At 41.0% G+C, this 27,545-nt stretch overlaps 1 protein-coding gene across 2 annotated transcripts in view; it reads left to right on the forward strand.

The window, feature by feature from the left end:
- The window catches only part of LOC139766204 (uncharacterized), a 48,004-nt gene continuing 20,459 nt past the window's right edge, over positions 1 to 27,545 (forward strand). Inside the window, exons 1-2 of one of the 2 annotated variants that reach the window (XM_071694502.1) lie at positions 2 to 174; positions 22,309 to 22,471. In XM_071694502.1, the coding sequence (XP_071550603.1) occupies positions 22,334 to 22,471 (138 nt within the window). In that variant the 5' untranslated portion in view covers positions 2 to 174; positions 22,309 to 22,333. Of the gene's footprint in view, positions 175 to 22,308; positions 22,472 to 27,545 lie in introns of both variants that reach the window. The other variant, XM_071694512.1, reaches the window with a different exon arrangement.

The raw sequence follows: 27,545 nt of genomic DNA on the forward strand, positions 1-27,545 counted from the left end.
CCGGGCACCCGGACCACTCCAAACGTGAAGTGTCGGCTTCTATGTGTGGTTATAGTGTCCAGTGCTCTTCATATCTATTCTCGATCATCATTATGAGTTGACGTTGGAACAGTCGTCATTAGTCATTATATTTGTGACCAGAATTCATGTTCCTCGGATGTTACCGACTTAAAGGTTGGTGATGTACAATGTAATTTAGGTTAGAGCTAACTGACAAAATCTTGCGCCACATTGTACGATTTTCCTTTTTTTTTTTTTTTCAATATAAATTTCGACAAAGATGGCTGCTATATGTCACACCAGCAAGGAACGTTGCCCGAATGGTTTTCTTATTGAAAGAGTAAGCTAGATTCAGCCATATTAATTGCGATGGGAAACTGAATGTTCTTTTTTCATTACATTGCAAAATTTTAAAGTTGGAGTAGGATAGTAGGTTGATTTTATTATACATGAAAGTTTCTTTAGAGGCATTGCTTGGTGGATGTGCAAGCATGCTTGCATGTCCCTCTCTGTTTGTTGTACAGAAATTTGAATGTCATTACCTATCTTTCGCTATATAATTTAGGTGGCTGTCCAACAGAACAAGGCCTTATAATCTCTGGCGGGTTTCCTGGATATGCTAGGTGGCAGTTATTCCAGACACTGTCATGATCTTATAGAACTAAGACAGATAGCTTTGATGGAAGATCAAGGTCGTCAGAATCAGCTTGAAAGAAATGATAGATTTCTTTGGTGGTTTGGACATATGGAGGTGGTGAGTGAGGAGGGGATGACAGGAAAGGTATGTGTGTCGGATGTGGAGGGGACGGGGAGAGGCGAGAGTGGGGCGATGGAGTGGAGGAGATTTTGAATGGCCGGGGCCTGAACCTACGGGAGGGTGAAGGGCGTACAAGGAATAGAGGGAAATGGAACGATGTGTTATACCGTGTTGGACGTGCTGTCAATGAACTGAAGCAGGGCATGTGAAACGTCTGTGGGGCTTGGATGTGGAGAGGGAGCTGTGTTTTCGGTGCATTACACACGACAGGTAGAGACAGTGTGAACTTTTTTTTTTTTTTTTTTTTGGCGCTACCTCGCTTAAGCGGGGGCAGCGATGTTGTTTCCTATGGGGCGTAGTGGCACTGGGAATGGACTGAAGGCAAGTATGAATATATATATATATATATATATATATATATATATATATATATATATATATATATATATATATGTATATATATAAAAAAAAAATATATATATATATATATATATATATGTATATATATATATATATATATATATATTTTTTTTTTTTTTTTTATACTTTGTCGCTGTCTCCCGCGTTTGCGAGGTAGCGCAAGGAAACAGACGAAAGAAATGGCCCAACCCCCCCCCCCCCCATACACATGTACATACACACGTCCACACACGCAAATATACATACCTACACAGCTTTCCATGGTTTACCCCAGACGCTTCACATGCCTTGATTCAATCCACTGACAGCACGTCAACCCCTGTATACCACATGGCTCCAATTCACTCTATTCCTTGCCCTCCTTTCACCCTCCTGCATGTCCAGGCCCCGATCACACAAAATCTTTTTCACTCCATCTTTCCACCTCCAATTTGGTCTCCCTCTTCTCCTCGTTCCCTCCACCTCCGACACATATATCCTCTTGGTCAATCTTTCCTCACTCATTCTCTCCATGTGCCCAAACCATTTCAAAACACCCTCTTCTGCTCTCTCAACCACGCTCTTTTTATTTCCACACATCTCTCTTACCCTTACGTTACTTACTCGATCAAACCACCTCACACCACACATTGTCCTCAAACATCTCATTTCCAGCACATCCATCCTCCTGCGCACATCTCTATCCATAGCCCACGCCTCGCAACCATACAACATTGTTGGAACCACTATTCCTTCAAACATACCCATTTTTGCTTTCCGAGATAATGTTCTCGACTTCCACACATTTTTCAAGGCTCCCAAAATTTTCGCCCCCTCCCCCACCCTATGATCCACTTCCGCTTCCATGGTTCCATCCGCTGACAGATCCACTCCCAGATATCTAAAACACTTCACTTCCTCCAGTTTTTCTCCATTCAAACTCACCTCCCAATTGACTTGACCCTCACCCCTACTGTACCTAATAACCTTGCTCTTATTCACATTTACTCTTAACTTTCTTCTTCCACACACTTTACCAAACTCAGTCACCAGCTTCTGCAGTTTCTCACATGAATCAGCCACCAGCGCTGTATCATCAGCGAACAACAACTGACTCACTTCCCAAGCTCTCTCATCCCCAACAGACTTCATACTTGCCCCTCTTTCCAGGACTCTTGCATTTACCTCCCTAACAACCCCATCCATAAACAAATTAAACAACCATGGAGACATCACACACCCCTGCCGCAAACCTACATTCACTGAGAACCAATCACTTTCCTCTCTTCCTACACGTACACATGCCTTACATCCTCGATAAAAACTTTTCACTGCTTCTAACAACTTGCCTCCCACACCATATATTCTTAATACCTTCCACAGAGCATCTCTATCAACTCTATCATATGCCTTCTCCAGATCCATAAATGCTACATACAAATCCATTTGCTTTTCTAAGTATTTCTCACATACATTCTTCAAAGCAAACACCTGATCCACACATCCTCTACCACTTCTGAAACCGCACTGCTCTTCCCCAATCTGATGCTCTGTACATGCCTTCACCCTCTCAATCAATACCCTCCCATATAATTTACCAGGAATACTCAACAAACTTATACCTCTGTAATTTGAGCACTCACTCTTATCCCCTTTGCCTTTGTACAATGGCACTATGCACGCATTCCGCCAATCCTCAGGCACCTCACCATGAGTCATACATACATTAAATAACCTTACCAACCAGTCAACAATACAGTCACCCCCTTTTTTAATAAATTCCACTGCAATACCATCCAAACCTGCTGCCTTGCCGGCTTTCATCTTCCGCAAAGCTTTTACTACCTCTTCTCTGTTTACCAAATCATTTTCCCTAACCCTCTCACTTTGCACACCACCTCGACCAAAACACCCTATATCTGCCACTCTGTCATCAGACACATTCAACAAACCTTCAAAATACTCATTCCATCTCCTTCTCACATCACATATATATATATATATATATATATATATATATATATATATATATATATATATATATATATACAAAACGCTCATTTTGCTTTGCTTTTGAACTCGTTACTGTCCTGATTTGATTGTTTATCCCTTTAATCAAACAGTTATTTTTTTTTCCTTTACCGGGCCTGTGGTGGCTTTCGACCTCTCAAAACTAAAGGGAAGAGTTTTCAGGGAAAGTTTGTATTCTGTAATCTCTCGTATACTTCTGCCATACATTGAGACCTGCGTTTATACGACAACGCTTACTTTCCATATAGATATCGCAAACTTCCGACATTGGTACAGTGCCTCTGGTTCCCTGAGGTAACTTGCACCACATACCTATATATAATAAACTATGTACGTAAGGAAATGAACTTGGTCACTCACTTTTTTTCGTATATTTCATGAGTACATTATCCGAAAATTATAAGTGAGCGTAATGAATCAATTATTTTTTGTCACATGTAGAGGTGTCGACTAGATAGGCTTTCACAGTTTTCGGAAAATTCCATATTTGAGATGGAAAGTTCGGAAAAGAATTTGAAGTATGAGACGATGCAGTGTTAACTATGAGAACTGTTTTTCGGGTTTTTAGGTGTCGAAGTATCTCAAAAGTACATTGAAAAGTCAAAGCCAAACAACTGTTATATTATTTAACTTCAAAAGCCCCGGCAGTAGTATACAGAAACTATAATGAGCGACCTTCGTGTTGAATCCGGCAATATTATTTTCCAACAAACTGCTCTTTCCCACACACTGGGTTAACTGCGCGAAAGAACCATCGTTCCTAAAGAATCTTCACTTTATTTTGGTCGTGTTGTAGCTATGAAAACAAAAACAATCAGATACCAGAAAACAAACCCATACTTGCCCATGCATGATATGTAGAAGAGCATTTTGATTTATAACTTAGAATAATAGCCCAGTTGTGCACATTATTGTCCAAGTACACTCGGCCACAGGAGTTTGTGAGCACGTGCCGTAATATGTTTATCATCTGAGCTGGTAATACATCATGGAGGAGAAAGGATACTTAGAATATAGAAGTGACATGAATTGTGAAATAAATGGCCATTAATAAGTCAAATTGTTCTTTCAGATAGGTCTGCTGTATGTTTTGTATAACTGTTAACGACTAGGCATGTCAAAAACACTCATGAATGTTAATGAATGTAATATTCCGTGATGTTGCTAAGATGTGCTGTTATCGTACAGCAACTGTCAATCACGTGATTTGTTAGATGTAACCTTATTAGCAAGTGACTATTGCCTATATCTATGCAGGACCCGTTATAACATTCATATTGTTACCTCTATTGTGACCTATAGACAGTTTCTTTGACGTTCCCTATCCTTCCTCCCCATGCAGATCAACGTAAGATATGAAATGATTCTTGAAAACGTGCCTGCCCGTTTTCACCATTATCTTCATAACACCACCATTCATCTATACTGTCAAGTGTCGCTCGCTTCCCTCATTCGCTCCCTCCTCGTCAGCCTCTCCTCCAACCTCTCGTCCCGCAAACCATGCATTCACAAGGTGTTTGTGTTGACGTTAATGTGACATATTCCACTGTGGTAATTGTATAACATTGTTGTAACGTCTGTGATGAAATGTTTTCCTTGCATTACAGTATAGGTATTTCAAGTGACAGTAACTTAAGAGTTCACCAACAAATTTATTCTTTCCGTTTGGTCACTCATTAGGTATTCGTGTTTACAACTGTTGGACATAGTTGCTGTGTTTGTTTATCTATACGGTATGCATAATCTTGCATGGACTTTCACAATAGACACTTGCTAATAAAGTGTCATCTGATATTTATGTGGTGATTGATATCCACGTCGAGGCCCCACAAAACTTCGCATTGTTTACCCCAGACGCTTCACATGGCCTGGTTCAATCCATTAACAGCACGCCGACCCCGGTATACCACTTCGTTCCAATTCACTCTATTTCTTGCACGCCTTTCACCCTCCTGCATGTTCAGGCCCCAGTCGCTCAAAATCTTTTTCACTCCATCCTTCCACCTACAGTTTGGTCTCCCACTTCTCGTTTCCTCCACCTCTGACACATATATCCTCTTTGTCTATCTTTCCTCACTCATTCTGTCCATGTGACCAAACCATTTCAAAACACCCTCTTCTGCTCTCTCAACCGCATTCTTTTTATTACCACACACCTCTCCCACCCTTTCATTACTTACTCGATCAATCCACCTCACATCACATAGTCCCCAAACATCTCATTTCTAACACATCCACCCTCCTCCGAACAACCCCATCCATACACCACGCCTCGCAACCATACAACATTCTTGGAACCACTATTCCTTCGAACATACCCACTTTTGCTTTCCTAGATAATGTTATCGCCCTCCACACATTCTTCAAGGCTCCCAGAACTTTCGCTCCCTCCCCCACCCTGTGACTCGCTTCCGCTTCCATGGTTCCATCCGCTGCCTAACCCACTCCCAGATATCTAAAACACTTCACTTCCTCCAGTTTTTCTCCGTTCAAACTAACCTCCCAATTGACTTGTCCCTCGACCCTACTGTACCTAATAACCTTGCTCTTATTCACATTTACTCTCAGCTTTCTTCTTTCACACGCTTTACCAAACTCAGTAATCAGCTTCTGCAGTTTCTCACATGAATCAGCCACCAGGGCTGCATCATCAGCGAACAACTGACTCGCTTCCCAAGCTCTCTCATCCACAACAGACTGCATACTTACCCCTCTCTCCAAAACTCTTGCATTCACTTCCCTAACAACCCCATCCATAAACAAATTAAACAGCCATGGAGACATCACGCACCCCTGTCGCAAACTGACATTCACTAAGAACCAATCACTTTCCTTTCTTCCTACTCATACACATGCCTTACATCCTCAATAGTTACTTTTCACTACTTCTAGCAACTTGCCTCCCACACCGTATATTCTTGATACCTTCCACTTAGAATCTTTGTCAACTCAATTATATTCCTTCTCCAGATCCATAAATGCTACATACAGATTCTTTTGTTTTTCTAAGTATTTCTCACATACATTTTTCAAAGCAAACACTTGATCCACACATCATCTACCACTTCTGAAATCACACTGCTCTTCCCCAATCTGATGCTCTATATATGCCTTCACCCTCTCAATCAGTTCTCTCCCATATAATCTCCCAGAAATACTCAACAAACTTGTACCTCTGTAATTTGAACACTCACCTTTATCCCCCTTGCCTTTGTACAGTGGCACTATGCATGCATTCCGCTAATCCTCAGGCACCTCACCATGAGCCAACACAGTCAGCCCTTTTTTAATAATTTCCACTGCAGTACCATCCAAACCCGCCGCCTTGCCGGCTTTTATCTTCCGCAAAGCTTTCACTACCTCTTCTCTGTTTACCAAATCATTTTCCCTAACCCTCTTACTTCGCACACCAGCTCGACCAAAACACCCAATATCTGCCACTCTATCATCTAACACATTCAACAGACCTTTAAAATACTCACTCCATCTTCTCATATCACCACTACTTGTTATTACCTCCCCATTATCCCCCTTCATCGATGTTCCCATTTGTTCTCCTGTCTTACGCACTTTATTTACCTCTTTCCAAAACATCTTTTTATTCTCCCTAAAATTTAATGATACTCTCTCACCCCAACTCTCATTTGCCCTCTTTTTTATCTTTTGCACCTTCCTCTTGACCTCCTGCCTCTTTCTTTTATACATCTCCCAGTCATTTGCGCTATGTCCCCACAAAAATCGTCCAAATGCCTCTCTCTTCCCTTTCACTTGCTTCTTCCCACCGCTCACTACCCTTTCTAATCTGCCCACCTCCCACCCTTCTTATACCACAAGCATCTTCGCAAGCCAACACTGCTTCCCTAGATACAATCCCATTCCTCCCCCACTCCCCTTGCGTCCTTTGCTCTCGCCTTTTTCCACTGTGCACTCAATCTCTCAGGGTACTTCCTCACATAAGTCTCCTTCCCAAGCTCACTTGCTCTCACCACTCTCTTCACCCCAACATTCTCTTCTTTTCTGAAAATCTCTACTATTCTTTACCTTCGCCTCCACAAGATAATTATCAGACATCCCTCCAGTTGCGCCTTTCAGCACATTAACATCCAAAAGTCTCTCTTTCACGCGCCTATCAACACGTAATCCAATAACGCTCTCTGGCCATCTCTCCTACTTACATACGTATATTTATGTATATCTCTTTTTAAAGCAGGTATTCCCAGTCACCAGTCCTTTTTCAGCATACAAGTCTACAAGTTCTTCATTTCCACTTACAACACTGAACACCCAATGTACACCAATTATTCCCTCAACCGCCACATTATTCACCTTTGCATTCAAATCACCCTTCACTATGACCCGTTCTCGTGCATCAAAACTACTAACACACTCCCTCAGCTGCTCCCAAAACACTTGCCTCTCATGATCTTTCTTCTTATGCCCAGGTGCATAGGCACCAATAATCACACATCTGTCTCCTTGCACTTTCAGTTTTACCCATATCAGTCTAAAGTGTACTTTCTTACGCTATATTACATAGTCCCACAACTCCAGTTTCAGAAGTAGTGGTACTCCTTCCTTTGCTCTTGTCCTCTCACCAACCCCTGACTTTACTCCCAAAACATTCCCAAACCACTCTTCCCCTTTACCCTTGAGCTTCGTTTCACTCAGAGCCAAAACACCCAGGTTCCTTTCCTCAAACATACTACCTATCTCTCCTTTTTTTCTCATCTTGGTTACATCCACACACATTTAGACACCCCAATCTGAACTTTCGAGGAGGATGAGCACTCCTCGTGAAAGTTAAAGGTAAAATACAAGAAGGGGAGGATTTCTAGCCCCTCGCTCCCGTCCCCTTTAGTCGCCTTCTACGACACGTGGGGTATATATATATATATATATATATATATATATATATATATATATAGATATATATATATATATATATATATATATATATATATATATATATATATATATATATATATAGCCCACGCATCGCAACCATACAACATTGTTGGCGTGGGCTATGGATAGAGTTGTGCGCAGGAGGGTGGATGTGCTGGAAATGAGATATTTGAGGACAACGTGTGGTGTGAGGTGGTTTGATCGAGTAAGGAATGTAAGGGTAAGAGAGATGTGTGGAAATAAAAAGAGCGTGGTTGAGAGAGCAGAAGAGGGTGTTTTGAAATGGTTTGGGCACATGGAGAGAATGGGTGAGGAAAGATTGACCAAGAGGATATATGTGTCGGAGGTGGAGGGAACGAGGAGAAGTGGGAGACCAAATTGGAGGTGGAAAGATGGAGTGAAAAAGATTTTGAGTGATCGGGGCCTGAACATGCAGGAGGGTGAAAGGAGGGCAAGGAATAGAGTGAATTGGATCGATGTGGTATACCGGGGTTGACGTGCTGTCAGTGGATTGAATCAGGGCATGTGAAGCGTCTGGGGTAAACCATGGAAAGTTGTGTTGGGTCTGGATGTGGAAAGGGAGCTGTGGTTTCGGGCATTATTGCATGACAGCTAGAGACTGTGTGTGAACGAATGGGGCCTTTGTTGTCTTTTCCTAGTGCTACCTCGCACACATGAGGGGGGAGGGGGATGGTATTCCATGTGTGGCGAGGTGGCGATGGGAATGAATAAAGGCAGACAGTGTGAATTGTGTGTATGTGTCTGTGTGTGTATATATATGTGTACATTGAGATGTATAGGTATGTATATTTGCGTGTGTGGACGTGTATGTATATACATTGTGTATGGGGGTGGGTTGGGCCATTTCTTTCGTCTGTTTCCTTGCGCTACCTCGCAAACACGGGAGACAGCGACAAAGCAATATATATATATATATATATATATATATATATATATATATATATATATATATATATATATATATATATATATATATATATACCCTCCCATATAGTTTCCCAGGAATACTCAACAAACGTATACCTCTGTAATTTGAGCACTCACTTTTATCCCCTTTGTACAATGGCACTATGCAAGCATTCCGCCAAGCCTCAGGCACCTCGCCATGAGTCATACATACATTAAATAAGGCATGTACAGAGCGTCAGATTGGGGAAGAGCAGTGTGGTTTCAGAAGTGGTAGAGGATGTATGGATCAGGTGTTTGCTATGAAGAATGTATGTGAGAAATACTTAGAAAAGCAAATGGATTTGTATGTAGCATATATGGATCTGGAGAAGGCATATGACAGAATTGATAGAGGTGCTCTGTGGAAGGTATTAAGAATATATAGTGTGAGAGGCAAGTTGTTAGAAGTAGTGAAAAGTTTTTATCGAGGATGTAAGGCATGTGTACGTGTAGGAAGAGAGGAAAGTGATTGGTTCTCAGTGAATGTTGGTTTGCGGCAGGGGTGTGTGATGTCTCCATGGTTGTTTTATTTGTTTATGGATGGGGTTGTTAGGGAGGTGAATGCAAGAGTTTTGGAAAGAGGGGCAAGTATGCAGTCTGTTGTGGATGAGAGAGCTTGGGAAGTGAGTCAGTTGCTGTTCACTGATGATACAGCGCTGGTGGCTGATTCGGGTAAGAAATTGCAGAAGCTGGTGACTGAGTTTGGTAAAGTGTGTGAAAGAAGAAAAATGAGAGTAAAAGTGAATAAGAGCAAGGTTATTAGGTACAGTAGGGTTGAGGGACAAGTCAATTGGGAGGTAAGTTTGATTGGAGAAAAACTGGAGGAAGTGAAGTGTTTTAGATATCTGGGAGTGGATTTGGCAGCGGATGGAACCATGGAAGCGGAAGTGAATCATAGGGTGGGGGAGGGGGTGAAATTTCTGGGAGCGTTGAAAAATGTGTGGAAGTCGAGAACGTTATCTTGGAAAGCAAAAATGGGTATGTTTGAAGGAATAGTGGTTCCAACGATGTTATATGGTTGCGAGGCGTGGGCTATAGATAGAGTTGTGCTGCGGAGGGTGGATGTGCTGGGAATGAGATATATGAGGACTATGTGGTGTGAGGTGGTTTGATCGAGTAAGTAATGAAAGGGTAAGAAAGATGTGTGGTAATAAAAAGAGTGTGGTTGAGAGAGCTGAAGAGGGTGTTTTGAAATAGTTTGGTCACATGGAGAGAATGAGTGAGGAAAGATTAACCAAGAGGATATATATGCCAGGGGTGGAGGGAACGGGGAGAAGTGGAAGACCAAATTGGAGGTGGAAAGATGGAGTGAAAAAGATCTTAATTGGTCGGGGCCTGAACATGCAGGAGGGTGAAAGGCATGCAAGGAATAGTGAATTGGAATGATAATGGTATACAGGGGTCGACGTGCTGTCAATGGATTGAACCAGGGCATGTGAAACGTCTGGGGTAAACCATGGAAAGTTTTGTGGGCCCTGGATATGGAAAGGGAGCTGTGGTTTCGGTACATTATATATGACAACTAGAGACTGAGTGCGAACGAATATGGGCATTTGTTGTCTTTTCCTAGCGCTACCTCGCGCTCATGCGGGGGGAGGGGGCTGTCATTTACCGTATTCGAGTACTTAGTATTTCGAATAGTTGTTTCCTATTATACAGTCCCTTAGCCTAGCGGTCAGCATGCCTGCCTCTTGCACAAGGGGTCCCATGTTCGATCCTGGCTGTTGGAGCTTTGTATGTTCTATGAAGGTGCGCGTTCATATACACTTTATTCGTATTCATATAACTCCGCGTTGTACAGTCAGGTTCGGTAAAACGCTATCAGCTGGCTATGTGTTCTGTTCGGAAACAACCGATAGACCCCGTTGCTCACCATTGTGAGACGAAGGGTATTCGAGTACTTAGTATTTCGAATAGTTGTTTCCTATTATACAGTCCCTTAGCCTAGCGGTTAGCATGCCTGCCTCTTGCACAAGGGGTCCCAGTTCGATCCTGGCTGTTGGAGCTTTGTATGATATATATATATATATATATATATATATATATATATATATATATTTTTTTTTTTTAAACTATTCGCCATTTCCCGCGTTAGCGAGGTAGCGTTAAGAACAGAGAACTGGGCCTTTGAGGGAGTATCCTCACATGGCCCCCTTCTCTGTTCCTTCTTTTGGAAAATTAAAAAAAAAAAATGAGAGGGGAGGATTTCCAGCCCCCCGCTTCCTCCCCTTTTAGTCGCCTTCTACGACACGCAGGGAATACGTGGGAAGTATTCTTTCTCCCCTATCCCCAGGGATCATATATATATATATATATATATATATATATATATATATATATATATATATATATATATATATATATATATATATCCTTGCTTGAGCCAGTCACCCATTTTATCAACCAATTCATAGAGGTGGATAAACAGCTGGGTTGACTAGACTGACTGCCGCAACCAGGATTCGAATCTATGCGATGGATCATGGGCGGCCCGTGAATGCGTCACATGCCTGATTGTTATCACCTATAAAAAACATATCAGACCTGTCTGCAAGAAAGATTTTGCTTCTACTAGTGACCATCTTTGTAACTTCGTAGCTGTACTATGTTCCACATAAAGTACGTTCAAGAATTCACTATTCATTTGCTATTTCAACCTTGGTGAGGCAAAACTTGATTGGTGTGTGGGCAGCACAGCCCAGAGCCGTGAGATCGAACAGCCTCCAGCCAGAGGAATAATTTTGGAAGTATAATTTTCTCTTATTAGCTTTTTCTCAAATAGATGATGGGGAATAGTTTTTAGTATGAGTTTTTTGTTTGAATAATTTATACATTAATTTTTGCAGGGAAAAAATGCAATTGAGTGGGAGATGTATAAAAGAAAGAGACAGGAGGTCAAGAGAAAGGTGCAAGAGGTGAAAAAAAGGGCAAATGAGAGTTGGGGTGAGAGAGTATCATTAAATTTTAGGGAGAATAAAAAGATGTTCTGGAAGGAGGTAAATAAAGTGCGTAAGACAAGGGAGCAAATGGGAACTTCAGTGAAGGGCGCAAATGGGGAGGTGATAACAAGTAGTGGTGATGTGAGGAGATGGAGTGAGTATTTTGAAGGTTTGTTGAATGTGTTTGATGATAGAGTGGCAGATATAGGGTGTTTTGGTCGAGGTGGTGTGCAAAGTGAGAGGGTTAGGGAAAATGATTTGTTAAACAGAGAAGAGGTAGTGAAAGCTTTGCGGAAGATGAAAGCCGGCAAGGCAGCAGGTTTGGATGGTATTGCAGTGGAATTTATTAAAAAAGGGGGTGACTGTATTGTTGACTGGTTGGTAAGGTTATTTAATGTATGTATGACTCATGGTGAGGTGCCTGAGGATTGGCGGAATGCGTGCATAGTGCCATTGTACAAAGGCAAAGGGGATAAGAGTGAGTGCTCAAATTACAGAGGTATAAGTTTGTTGAGTATTCCTGGTAAATTATATGGGAGGGTATTGATTGAGAGGGTGAAGGCATGTACAGAGCATCAGATTGGGGAAGAGCAGTGTGGTTTCAGAAGTGGTAGAGGATGTGTGGATCAGGTGTTTGCTTTGAAGAATGTATGTGAGAAATACTTAGAAAAGCAAATGGATTTGTATGTAGCATTTATGGATCTGGAGAAGGCATATGATAGAGTTGATAGAGATGCTCTGTGGAAGGCATTAAGAATATATGGTGTAGGAGGAAAGTTGTTAGAAGCAGTGAAAAGTTTTTATCGAGGATCTAAGGCATGTGTACGTGTAGGAAGAGAGGAAAGTGATTGGTTCTCAGTGAATGTAGGTTTGCGGCAGGGGTGTGTGATGTCTCCATGGTTGTTTAATTTGTTTATGGATGGGGTTGTTAGGGAGGTAAATGCAAGAGTTTTGGAAAGAGGGGCAAGTATGAAGTCTGTTGGGGATGAGAGAGCTTGGGAAGTGAGTCAGTTGTTGTTCGCTGATGATACAGCGCTGGTGGCAGATTCATGTGAGAAACTGCAGAAGCTGGTGACTGAGTTTGGTAAAGTGTGTGGAAGAAGAAAGTTAAGAGTAAATGTGAATAAGAGCAAGGTTATTAGGTACAGGAGGGTTGAGGGTCAAGTCAATTGGGAGGTGAGTTTGAATGGAGAAAAACTGGAGGAAGTGAAGTGTTTTAGATATCTGGGAGTGGATCTGGCAGCGGATGGAAACATGGAAGCGGAAGTGGATCATAGGGTGGGGGAGGGGGCGAAAATTCTGGGGGCCTTGAAGAATGTGTGGAAGTCGAGAACATTATCTCGGAAAGCAAAAATGGGTATGTTTGAAGGAATAGTGGTTCCAACAATGTTGTATGGTTGCGAGGCGTGGGCTATGGATAGAGTTGTGCGCAGGAGGATGGATGTGCTGGAAATGAGATGTTTGAGGACAATGTGTGGTGTGAGGTGGTTTGATCGAGTAAGTAACGTAAGGGTAAGAGAGATGTGTGGAAATAAAAAGAGCGTGGTTGAGAGAGCAGAAGAGGGTGTTTTGAAGTGGTTTGGGCACATGGAGAGAATGAGTGAGGAAAGATTGACCAAGAGGATATATGTGTCGGAGGTGGAGGGAACGAGGAGAAGAGGGAGACCAAATTGGAGGTGGAAAGATGGAGTGAAAAAGATTTTGAGTGATCGGGGCCTGAACATGCAGGAGGGTGAAAGGAGGGCAAGGAATAGAGTGAATTGGAGCGATGTGGTATACCGGGGTTGACGTGCTGTCAGTGGATTGAATCAAGGCATGTGAAGCGTCTGGGGTAAACCATGGAAAGCTGTGTAGGTATGTATATTTGCGTGTGTGGACGTATGTATATACATGTGTATGGGGGGGGGGGTTGGGCCATTTCTTTCGTCTGTTTCCTTGCGCTACCTCGCAAACGCGGGAGACAGCGACAAAGTATAATAAAAAAAAAAAAAATATTAGCAATCATATAAATGTAATCGAGTATGGTTCATATTACCTTCGCGTATATTGCATGTGCAGGTGTACACTTCACCACTTAATTCATTTCCGTGAATTGATGTTTTTTTATTTTTAATTAGGAAAATACCGAAACAACATCGATACATTAACATTGATATTTAACGAGTATAACCGATCGTTACTTAGAATCAATACTATTACGAAGTCAACTCTTATTCTCTCCCCCACAGGGTTACCAGCCTAGTAGACATATTAGGTACGTGCTCGTGAACTGTGGCCGAGTGTACATCATAGCCTAAGTAAACTATAGCTTAGTTCCAGTCCTTAACCCCCTACCGGTGAGGCGATGACGTCAGTATGAACAGACTGAAGTTATCTGTAATTGTTTGAAACAAGATCTATTTGTAGGATTTAGCACACGCGTTGTAGAGTGTATGACGTTTAATGAATTTTTTGTAATGCTAAAAGTATATCGGAACATAAGGAGAAACATGTAAGAATTATTTTGATCGTATTCGGCAATTAAAAGGATTTGGTAAACAAACATGCCATAATATTTATGAGAATGAGATTAGTAATAACTGATATACGTCCGTTTATTTACATAATAAACATATGTGCTAGTAATACGTTTAGTTGAAATGGCAAAGGAAAAAACTAACCATATTACAAACGTCGGACGATCGTTACCGTTGTGATCCTTTAATTCCAGTGCAGTACTCTGGTCCATTGTTTCCTCTTACTTTTCTGACGCAATCAGGTAAATGTTACTAACTTTGTCATTATTTATAAGGTGGTGACAAAAAGACTTCCTTATGCAATACGACTGTTCCCCACTTTCAACCTTAGTGTGGGAGGGAAGTCGTGATCTGTGTATAGGACGCGCGCGCACAGGCCCACATCCCTGAGACCTATGAATTAATTGTTTTGCTAAATTAGGAAAGTACTGGAACAATATCAATATGTGAAAAATCATATTCAACAAATACAACTGATTGTACTTAGGAGCTGTACTATCATGTTCAGCTTTCGTATTCTCTTCCTGCTCTTCCACCTTGCTCCCTGTTCCACACATTCTCAGTAACGACCAGCCAATCATTTGCTCCCATAGTTAGTTTATTGACAAAAATTATAGTACCGTAACATTGTAGGCAAACATATTTTTCCATAATTTCTGTCCAGTTATCTTTATGCTTAAGCTCCAATATACTTGAGTTTCGTTACTGAGAGCAGATAGTCATAACATGAACATAACTTATACAACTTCAACACAACATAGACACAATTCTTCTGCATTGCCATTGCAATCCATCAGTTCGTTCACATTCGTGAATTTGACCATAGGGCGTCTTTGTCTGACATTGACAGACACAGAGCGTTATAACAACACACGTTCTGTCTGCACGGTATTGCTAGTACTTGTGCACATACGCATTTCTCGTAGTGTCCTACTCCATCTGCCTGACTCTATTTTCAGATTGTGGGACATTGACGCGTAACTATGTAAATGCTTGGCGTTGGTAATCGGGAATTTTTTTTACTGATATATACCTGATGTAGAGAGTGTCTATAGTGTATAGTATTGTGAACCAGATAATTAGTTACAACCTGTTTTTCTCTCATATATGTTATTTGGTGTAGGGATCCTCACTCTGATTATGCTGCAATGTGTGTGATAGGAATCGGTACCATGGTATATTGGCCTGGCGACACAACTCGTATAACGCAGAAAAGGGTTCATCAGAATTAACGGAATGAAACTTTGCTTTTAAAGAACTGTACCTTTTCCTCGTAACTGTGTCCTTCAGTGGATGTATTCCTGATTCTACGAGGCACAAGTTCATGTTCATTATGTCTCACACCTCATAAACTTGGCACTTGACTTATTGTATTGAAGCATTAGTCTCTCTGGGTTGTTGGTGAACCACGTTTCGGTGCTGTGTTGTAGACTAAGTGCCACGGTCATAGCAGCGTGGAACACCTGGAGCTGAAAAATGAACGGTATTTCTGTGTTCGACGCGCTAAAACTCCGTAAACTTACTGTCGCCTCATTCGATGACTCGTAGAGCTTTATAATTGTCTATTATGCCATCATTGCTGAACCTGGCACCTAAATTTTGAGTATATTGAGTGTATGATATACCAACACCACGAGATGACAGCGGGAGGGTGTCTGCCACACAACGACCCACCACAGAAATCTTAAGTCTTTTCGTTCATGACCTTGTATACTCATTACAGCCTTTGACCTCCACAGTCAGTCAGGCTATTCAGGATATTAAAACCTTAGTTTATACGATTTTGGTTAACGTTTTACACATGAAATGTTCACGTTTGACTTGAGTGTTATAAAGTAATTTCTTATTTTTGAGAATAATCTTGATGGTTGTCACAGCACTACACCATTTTTGTATATTGCACTACTATTGTTATGCATACTTGTATACCCACATTGTTACAAATTAATGATTTTCACATAGCCCATTAAGGCATTACACTATCCCTGGGGATAGGGGATTAAGAATACTTCCCACGTATTCCCTACGTGTAGAAGGCGACTAAAAGGGGAGGGAGCGGGGGCTGGAAATCCTCCCCTCTCTTTTTTTTTTTTCAATTTTCCAAAAGGAGGAACAGAGGGGGCCAGGTGAGGATATCCCACAAAGGCCTAGTCCTCTGTTCTTAACGCTACCTCGCTAACGCGGGAAATGGCGAATAGTTTAAAAATAAATAAATATATATATATATATATATATATATATATATATATATATATATATATATATATATATATATATATTATATTTATTCATTATACTCTGTCACTGTCTCCCGCGTTAGCACGGTAGCGCAAGGAAACAGAAGAAAGAATGGCCCAACCCATCCACATACACATGTATATACATACACGTCCACACACGCACATATACATACCTATACCTCTCAACGTATACATATATATACACACACAGATATATACATATATACACATGTACATAATTCATACTGTCTGCCCTTATTCATTCCGTCGCCACTCCGCCTCACATGAAATGATAACCCCCTACCCCCGCATGTGCGCGAGGTAGCGCCAGGAAAAGAAGACAAAGGCCACATTCGTTCACACTCAGTCTCTCGCCGTCATGTATAATGCACCGAAACTACAGCTCCCTTTCCACATCCAGGCCCCACAAAAATTTTCATGGTTTACCCCAGACGCTTCACATGCCCTGGTTCAATCCATTGACAGCACGTCGACCCCGGTATACCACTTCGTTCCAATATACTCTATTCCTTGCACGCCTTTCACCCTCCTGTATGTTTAGGCCTCGATCGCCCAAAACCTTTTTGACTCCATCGTTCCACCTCCAATTTGGTCTCCCGCTTCTCGTTCGCTCCACCTCTGACACTATATCCTCTGTCAATCTTTCCTCACTCATTCTCTCCATGTGACCAAACCATTTCGATTCACCCTCTTCTGCTCTCTCAATCACACTTTTTATTACCACACATCTCTCTTACCCTTTCATTACTTACTCTATCAAACCACCTCACACCACATATTGTCCTCAAACATTTCATTTCCAACACATCCACCTTTCTCCGCAAAGCCCTATCTATAGCCCACGCCTTGCATTGTTGGAACCAATATTCCTTCAAACATACCCATTTTTGCTCTCCGAGATAACGTTCTCGCCTTCCACACATTCTTCAACGCTCCTAGTACCTTCGCCCCCCTCCCTCACCTTGTGACTCACTTCCGCTTCCATGGTTCCATCCGCTGCTAAATCCACTCCCAGATATCTGACACACTTCACTTCCTCCAGTTTTTCTACATTCAAATTTACCTCCCATTTAACGTGTCCCTCAACCCTACTGAACCTAATAACCTTGCTCTTATTGACATTTATTCTCGGCTGTCTTCTTTCACACACTTTACCAAACTCAGTCACCAACTTCTACAGTTTTTCACCCGAATCAGCCACCAGCGCTGTATCATCAACGAAGAGCTACTAACTCGCTTCCCACGCTCTCTCATCCACAACAGACTGCATACTTGCCCCTCTCTCCAAAACTCTTGCATTCACAACCCCATCCATAAAAAGATCTGAAAACCATGGAGACATCGCGCACCCCTGCCGCAAACCGACATTCACTGGGAACCAATCACTTTCCTCTCTTCCTTCTCGTACACATGCCTTACATCCTTGATAAAAACTTTTCACTGCTTCAGGCAACTTACCTCGCACACCATATATTCTTAATACCTTCCACAGAGCATCTCTATTAACTTATCATATGCCTTCTCCAGATCCATAAATGCTGCATACAGATCCCTCTGTTTTTCTGAAAATTTGTCTCATACATTCTTCAAAGAAAACACTTGATCCACACATCCTCTACCAATTCTGAAACTGCACTGCCCTTCCCCAGTCTGATGCTCTATACATACCTTTATTCCTCTCAATCAATACCCTCCCATATAATTTCCCAGGAATACTCAAGAAACTGATACCTCTGTAATTGGAACACTCACCTTTATCCCCTTTGACTTTGTACAATGGCACTAAGCATGCATTCCGCCAATCCTCAGCACTTCACCATGAACCATACATACATTGAATATCCTTACCAACCAGTCTACAGCACAGTCATCATCTTTTTTTTTTTCTTTAATAAATTCCACTGCAGTAGCAATCAAATCCGCCGCCTTGCCGGCTTTCATCATCCGCAAAAGCTTTCACTACCTCTGTTTACCAAACCATTCTCCCTTACCCTCTCGTTTCGCACACCACCTCGACCAAAACACCCTATATCTGCTACTCTATCATCAATCACATTCAACAAAGCTTCAAAATACTCACTCCATCTCCTCCTCACTTCACCACTACTTGTTATTACCTCCCCATTAGCCCTCTTCACCGATGTGCCCTTGTGTTCTCTTGTCTTATGCACTTTATTTACCTAAAACGTCTATTTATTCTCCCTAAAATTAATGGTACTCTCTCACCCCAACCCTCATTTGCCCTCTCTTTGGCTTCTTGCGTTTTTCTCTTGACCTCCTGCCTTTTTCTTTTATACATCTCCCAATCATTCGCACTACTTGCCTGCAAAAGTCGTCCAAACGCCTCTCTCTTCTCTTTCACTAGCAATCTTACTTCTTCATCCCACCACTCACTACCTTTTCTAATCTGCCCATCTCCCACATTTCTCATGCAACAGGCATCTTTTGCGCAAGCCATGTAATCAAACTTGATTTGTCTTGTCATTGAATAATTCCTGATTTATTTTCAGAATCACTATTCTCTTGTTTTCTTTTCATATTTGTTATGAGTATTTAAGGTATTATAAAACTAGGTGTGTACCTATTAGTATTTACTAAATTTTTGGAACAATATATAGGCGTAAATTTGTTGATACATAACAAATTCATCAGACTATGGATAGAAATATTGTCATACAAAGGACGGGGGCAAGAACGGTATACACACAGACCGTTTATGTAATACAACATATGTAGCAATTAGGCTAATAGCAAAGTAACTGCGCAAAAAACTAAAAAAAAAGTCTTTATATACAGACAAACAAGTAGGAAATACACATTTGCATGGAAAAATTTGTATAACATACAACTGTGACAAAAAGTCGTATGGAAGACACAGAGCACAGTTGTGATGAAAAAATCATAAGTTCGGTCAGGAACACTATTTGGCATCTGGCTTTATGAAGTACAGTTTACTTAACCTTGACCATCAACTTATGAAACATTATCACATGTATTCGTACAGTTTATGTGGATCATCGACATTGCTTACATTTAAATTAGATAACATTACATCTTATATCTTAAAATACATAATTGTTATTTCCAACCTCATTGTCATTGTCAGTATATTATGTGCAGAGTCCAGTCCTATGTGTAATAGGATATATGTATCATTTTCAGCATTTGCTTGTATTTAGTTGATAGATTCATAGACAGAAATGACATTCTAAGGTAAATGTTCCTTAACAACTGCTGTTTCCGTCAATTTCGGCATCTGTGCCAGCCCTTCCTGTACGCACAGAACGTAGGGCCTAAGCAGAAAATGCTGTCCCAGACACTCTAAATTTTCCCATTTTTCCGGTGGCATGCCCCGTGCATCCCTAGAGCTTGCGATTTAAAGGTCTGAAGTGTATAAGTGCCCTCAAGAGAGACTGCTTAGGACTCCCAAAATGTTACGGCCTGCCCAGTGGCATTTGCTCCCTCTTCATGTGACACACAGTAGTTCCGTTACATATCGAAGTATTTCTTAACTGACGGACTCAGAACTGTCTGCTGACCCTTTTTATTCTTTTTGGAAACTACAAAACTGTGACAGCCACGTAGAGTCGTGTTAAATCTCGCCCCAAGTCAACAGCAGACAATTAAAAAAAAGATTGTAGACGATACACGAACAGCGGTGGCGCCATCTGCCATTGACTGACGCAACTAAAATGCGCCCAGGTGGTTTTCCGAGTTCCTTTTGGCAGCACGCATCATACGGTTGAATTAAATCTCCTTGCTAACTTTTTTGGTGAGAGCAGAGTAGTATCGAGTAGCCGAGTTAGGCCTAGTCCAGTGGGCTGGACGTTGTTGTTTGACAGTAGTATGTTAACGAACCCATGACCAGAAGTTTTCGTTGCCAAACTATTATTTCCTTTCCTTTCGTAGAAAAAACAACTGATAGATGGATAGAAGTTGGAGCAATATGTCAACCCATGCATTAAACAGGATGGTGAAAAAAGAATAGCCACCCCGAGGTGATGCAAGAACACAAGCCGATAATACTTTAGGCGTAGAATATGCTGCATGTGGCTCAGTTCTTTATTTAGTTGTTTTACTGTTAGACCAAATGAAAGACATTTGTTACTCTAATTTTTTAATGGAATTGTCGCTCTTAGAATTTAGCTATTATTGATTTGACATTTGGTCTCCTGCCTTAATCATCATCCACCGAGGCGATGAATATAGAAAATAGTTGTTTTATGTATTCAATGAAGAGATGGCATAAACATAATAAGAACGGATATTATTTCTGTTTTTATTCATTTCATACTCGTTTCATCTTCACAAAATTAACGTACTTATTAATTTCATCGTCCGATTTCTAACTCATTAATTATCATTTAATATCCTTGAGCGATAATTTGGCTCATATTATTTTGCTCAAAAATGTATTAAAACGATTTGTTCGTTCAGTGTTCTAATGAAAAATGTCATAGCATTTATTTTGTACTATTTCACAATACCGCGTCCCATTTCGAAAAAAAAAAAAGAATGACGGTAAAATGGAGTCTGTTAGTTGTCAAACAACGGTTCCTAATTGAAAGTTTCTGAGCCAGTTGTACATCTCGGAAGGGAGTGGCACGAGGGGGTTGACCACCTATTTGCTGTGCGGGACAGTAAGCAAGAGTCATTAGATTTCTCCCCCTTCCAATTAGTTTATGGTCACGAGGTCCGTGGGCCTCTTTAAGATAGTGAGAGAGAGTTGGCTGAGTGAGGAGTGTGATTCCCCTGGCAGTCTATGTAGAGAACTATCGAGAGAGGTTGCGATCTGCCATAGAGATAGCTCAGTCCAACCTTAAGAAGGTTCAAGTGCAAATTAAAGAACAACTTGAGAGTCCATGAAGCAATGCCTTGGGAATTTAAGGTAGAAAGAGAGGGACTTTTTACAGTTGGGGTCACTTTGATATTTTTTTTGTTTAATATGCTCTTTGGATTTCATTTCCTATAGTTGTTCCAGTTTACTATTACCATTGTTGTAGCAGTATTTAATGTTTTAAAAGTATCAATTCCTGAAGTTCTTGTCATTTGATTGTCTTCGTTAAACGAAGGTATCCATCCAAATGGAGAGCTCATAAGACGGATGTTCCTTACTGACTAGCAATGAACTACAAACCAGTTGGGTTGGTTTATTGTTTATGAAGTAGTACTTCTCTTAACCTATTTTCCTTTATTTGCCCTCTTTTCCTCCCTTACCATTCTCGCTCTCCCTTCTCTTTATCTTAACAAATTATATATATCATTTCCCTTTTGAATAGAATAATGTTTTACTGGGTGTATATCTGAAGGGGGTTGGCTGTTTAGTGCCGCTATGTATTCGTTAGTAACTTGTGTTAATGGAACTCGCCCAAGGCATTCCAGTCAACATTTGAAATGCAGCAAATAAAGTTTTCTGATTTTTAAGATCAGGTTAACTCTTATTTCCATTCATATCATGAGATTCAGAATTCTTTGAGATTCGCTTTTATTTCAACGATTTGTATTTTTTCTAAGATTTTGGTAAATTTCAGGTATATATTCACTGGACCACAAACAATGTGGAGTTGGTGGCGTGGATGTGTAGTGGTAGTGGGCGGTGGGACGGTGGGTGTGGTGGGTGGTACTCAGATGGTGGGTTCTGTGTTCCTGACCGACCCCGCCTCACTCTTGCTCTGTCTGCTGGCTGGCGCTTGGGTAAGTGGCTCGCTCCAGTCTTGCTTATGTTACCCTAGCATTCCCGGCTGCGCGGCTGAGAGATACACTTTTGTTTCTTGTATCTGAATATTTCTCACATGTATGTAAACTTGTGCATAGTTCTGTGCAGGTAAGTTTGCATATACATTGGCATTACTCCAGTCAATACAATGATCATAGTTTTTAACGTGATTAAACAAGGCATTTGATTCTTGTCCCGTTCTCATAATATATTTATGTTGCTTAAGTGTAACAGGAATATCCTTATCAGTCTGCCCAACATAAAACTTAACACAATTTCTGCATGGTACTTCATAGATGCATCCAGGAGAAGATGATTCCAAGTTAAAGTACCATAGATCTTTCATTGATAATTCCCTTAAGTTAGCAAAGAAATCATTTTATAGAGTTTAGCCCAAACCTCCCATTGACACCAAGAATCGTTTAGTTCTCCCATTTAATAATAGTTTTACTTCCCATGTTGCTTAAATTCTTTAATGTAAATGTTGCCTTTAGCAACAATAATACTACAAAGAATATCTTAATCAGGAATTCACCAGAGAATTCTCCTGGATGCATTTTATAGAGTGCCATGTGGAAATTGATAAATTTTATGTTGGGCAGACTGGTAAGGATCTTTCTGTTAGATTTAAGCAACATGAATATATTATAAGAACGGGACAAGAATCAAATGCCTTGTTTAATAACGTTAAAAACTATGATCATTGTATTGACTGAAGTAATGCCATCTCAGTTATTAACTCTAACTCTATAACCACGAGAAATATCATTGAATATTCTATTATTAAATACACAAGGAATTATAATCTTAATATTAGTGATGGTCTATACAAATTAGATAACTTTATTGTTCATAAAATTTGTAAAATGATAAGTTTATGAACGCTTGTTGTCTATCTTGGACAATCGCATGTTTACCAAATGGCGTCCTTGCTTCGTCTCTTCGATGTATATCAACTGACTGTTATATTTCTCTCTTGTGTCTCCCTTGACGATGTGATTATTACACGAAAGTGCACTTGGGAACTTATCGTGTTTCATTTTCCTATATTAAGGCACCTATTTTCACGACTTCGTCGTTTCCCGTGTTATCGAGATTCAGGGCCAGGTGAAAATATTTGCTCGCATCCACTATCTAGTTGTCAAGCATTATATGCCTAAACCACAGCTACCCTATTAACAGCCAGCCTTACAGACCCTTCCATGGTTCCTCCTGACTGCTTCATACGTTCTTGCTAAGTCCATTGACAGCACGTCATCCCCCTGTATACTCCATCTCTTATACTCCCTACACCCTCCTTCATGTTTGGGGCCAAAGCAGTGAGGACTTTTTAACTCCATCCTTCCTCTCAAATCCATATTGGTTTCTCCCGTCTTGTCCCCTCCACACACATATCCTCTTTGTCATCCTCTTCTCGCTCATCCTCCCCATATTTCCAAACCATTTCAACACACTGTCTTCAGCTGTCTCAACATACTCTTCTTATTACCACATCTCATATCCTATCATTTCTCACTCGATCAACTCTACTCAAAGAACATATTGTCCTCAAACATTTCATTTCCAACACATTCACTGTCCTGCGTACTTTCCTTTCTAGGGCTTATGTCTTGCATCCATAACTACACCATGAAACGTGCCCAACTTTGCCTTCACGTATGATATATCTTTCAACATGCTCCTTAATGGGCCTAAAATCTTTGCTTTCCCATCATATGGCTTATCCCGCCTCCTTCATTCAAACTCGCACCCCAGCTCACCTGCCTCTCTACACTGCTAAACAGAATGACTGCTTTCATTCACACACACACACACACACACACACACACACACACACACACCTAAACGAGAAGTGGGAGACCAAATTGGAGGTGGAAGGATGGAGTGAGAAGATTTTAAGCGATCGGGGCCTCAACATGGAGGAGGATGAAATGCGTGCAAGGAATAATGTGAATTGGAACGATGTGGTATACAGGGGTCGACGTGCTGTTTATGGAGTGAACCAGGGCATGTGAAGCATCTGGGGTAAACCATGGAAAGTTTTCTGGGACCTGGATGTGGAAATGTAACTGTGGTTTCGGTGCATTATACATGACAGCTAGAGACTGAGTGTGAACGAATGTGGCATTTGTTGTCTTTTCCTAGCGCTACCTCGCGCGCGTAAGGGGGGAGGGTGTTGCCATTTTCATGTGGCGGGTGGCGATGGGAATGAATAAAGGCAGCAAGTATGAATTGTGTACATGTGTGTATATGTCTTTGTATGTATATATATGTATACGTTGAAATGTATAGGTATGTATATGTGCGTATGTGGACATGTATGTATATACATGTGTATGCGGGTGGGTTGGGCCATTCTTTCGTCTGTTTCCTTGCGCTACCTCGCCAACCCGGGAGACAGCGACAAAGTATTGTGAATGAAAATAAATGAATATATATATATTATATATATATGTATTTTTTTTTTAAACTATTCGCCATTTCCCGCGTTAGCAAGGTAGCGTTAAGAACAGAGGACTGGGCCTGTGAGGGAATATCCTCACCTGGCCCCCTTCTCTGTTCCTTCTTTTGGAAAATTAAAAAAAAAAAAAAAGAGGGGAGGATTTCCAGCCCCCCGCTCCCTCCCCTTTTAGTCGCCTTCTACAACACGCAGGGAATACATGGAAAGTATTCTTTCTCCCCTATCCCCTATATATATATATATATATATATATATATATATATATATATATATATATATGGGAGCGGGGGGCTGGAAATCCTCCCCTCTCGTTTTTTTTTAATTTTCCAAAAGAAGGAACAGAGAATTGGGCCAGGTGAGGGTATTCCCTCAAAGGCCCAGTCCTCTGTTCTTAACGCTACCTCGCTAATGCGGGAAATGGCGAATAGTTTGAAAGAAAGAAAATATATATATATATATATATATATATATATATATATATATATATATATATATATATTTATATATTTATATATGGTGTGAGGTGGTTTGATCGAGTAAGTAATGAAAGGGTAAGAGAGGTAAGGTGGTAATAAAAAGAGTGTGGTTGAGAGAGTAAAAGAGGGTTTGTTGAAATGGTTTGGACACATAGAGAGAATGGGTGAGGAAAGATTGAGAAAGAGGAGATATGTGTCAGAGGTTGAGGGAAGAAGGAGAAGCGGGAGACCAAATTGGAGGTGGAAGGATGGAGTGAAAAACATTTTGAGCAATCGGGGCCTGGACATACAGGAGGATGAAAGGCGTGCAAGGAATAGAGTGAATTGGAACGATGTGGTGTTATGGGGTAAACCATGGAAAGGTCTGCGGGGCCTGGATGTGGAGAGGGAGCTGTGGTTTCGGTGCATTATACATGACAGCCATTGAATATGCTTATGGATGCGCATTTTATGTATGGGATTGAACGTAGCATATATTTGTAGGTTATCAAAAACTGTACAACGAGGTCATGGTTTCAAGCACTGTTGGATATATCTTTTATGCTAGAGCACTTGAGAGAAATATCGACTACGAAGAGCTTTAAGGGAACAAAAACTTTTAATAGATTTAAACTAAATCATAACTTCCTTGATTTCAGGTGAATTATATTTTCCATATCTGGACGGAACTTTATTAGCATTAGAGAGAACCTGCTCCCATAAACGTTATGTCTGATCCCCAAAGCAGGGTTTCTTCATTAGGGTTATATCCGTGAGTGGATCCATGTTCCAAACCGCGATCCTCCCTGACACGTGACGTCATTTTCCCTGTACTAACTCAACAGAGCCGAGCCCAAAGCATCCAGAGGTGGACCTTCCTAGGCTAACTTCTCGAGCCGAATGATTTTCCCTTTGCATTTATGTTATACTTTCCTCTAGAGATATGACTTAAGTTTTTGCTCTGGAGACCTTGACTGGTTGGTTGTGTTTACCATTAGCTGGGTCAAGTGATAATCGGCCAGTCACCTTGCATAGTTACGTTGGAGCTCTTGCTAATCATTGTGGCGTCTTTCACTTTCCATGTTTATGTTAACACTTGCAGCCACCAAAGCCAGCTGTCTGCTTCCTTATAAAGCACATTATTTCTTTTCACTTTTTTCCACACGGAATTGGTGCGATGAGGACTTTGGATTGTGATAAAAAGTTGCTTTTGATATACTCTATTACTAAGATCAACTGTAGCTTCAGTAGTATGTGTGAAGCTTTTTGAGTTTGTGTGTGTATATATATATATATATATATATATATATATATATATATATATATATATATATATATATATGGTTGTTTAATTTGTTTATGGATGGGGTTGTTAGGGAGGTGAATGCAAGAGTTTTGGAAAGAGGGGCAAGTATGAAGTCTGTTGGGGATGAGAGAGCTTGGGAAGTGAGTCAGTTGTTGTTCGCTGATGATACAGCGCTGGTGGCTGATTCATGTGAGAAACTGCAGAAGCTGGTGACTGAGTTAGGTAAAGTGTGTGGAAGAAGAAAGGTAAGAGTAAATGTGAATAAGAGCAAGGTTATTAGGTACAGTAGGGTTGAGGGTCAAGTCAATTGGGAGGTGAGTTTGAATGGAGAAAAACTGGAGGAAGTGAAGTGATTTAGATATCTGGGAGTGGATCTGGCAGCGGATGGAACCATGGAAGCGGAAGTGGATCATAGGGTGGGGGAGGGGGCGAAAATTCTGGGAACCTTGAAGAATGTGTGGAAGTCGAGAACATTATCTCGGAAAGCAAAAATGGGTATGTTTGAAGGAATAGTGGTTCCAACAATGTTGTATGGTTGCGAGGCGTGGGCTATGGATAGAGTTGTGCGCAGGAGGATGGATGTGCTGGAAATGAGATGTTTGAGGACAATGTGTGGTGTGAGGTGGTTTGATCGAGTAAGTAACGTAAGGGTAAGAGAGATGTGTGGAAATAAAAAGAGCGTGGTTGAGAGAGCAGAAGAGGGTGTTTTGAAATGGTTTGGGCACATGGAGAGAATGAGTGAGGAAAGATTGACCAAGAGGATATATGTGTCGGAGGTGGAGGGAACGAGGAGAAGAGGGAGACCAAATTGGAGGTGGAAAGATGGAGTG

This window comes from Panulirus ornatus, chromosome 4 (assembly GCF_036320965.1).
Source record: "Panulirus ornatus isolate Po-2019 chromosome 4, ASM3632096v1, whole genome shotgun sequence".
Taxonomy (NCBI): domain Eukaryota; kingdom Metazoa; phylum Arthropoda; class Malacostraca; order Decapoda; family Palinuridae; genus Panulirus; species Panulirus ornatus.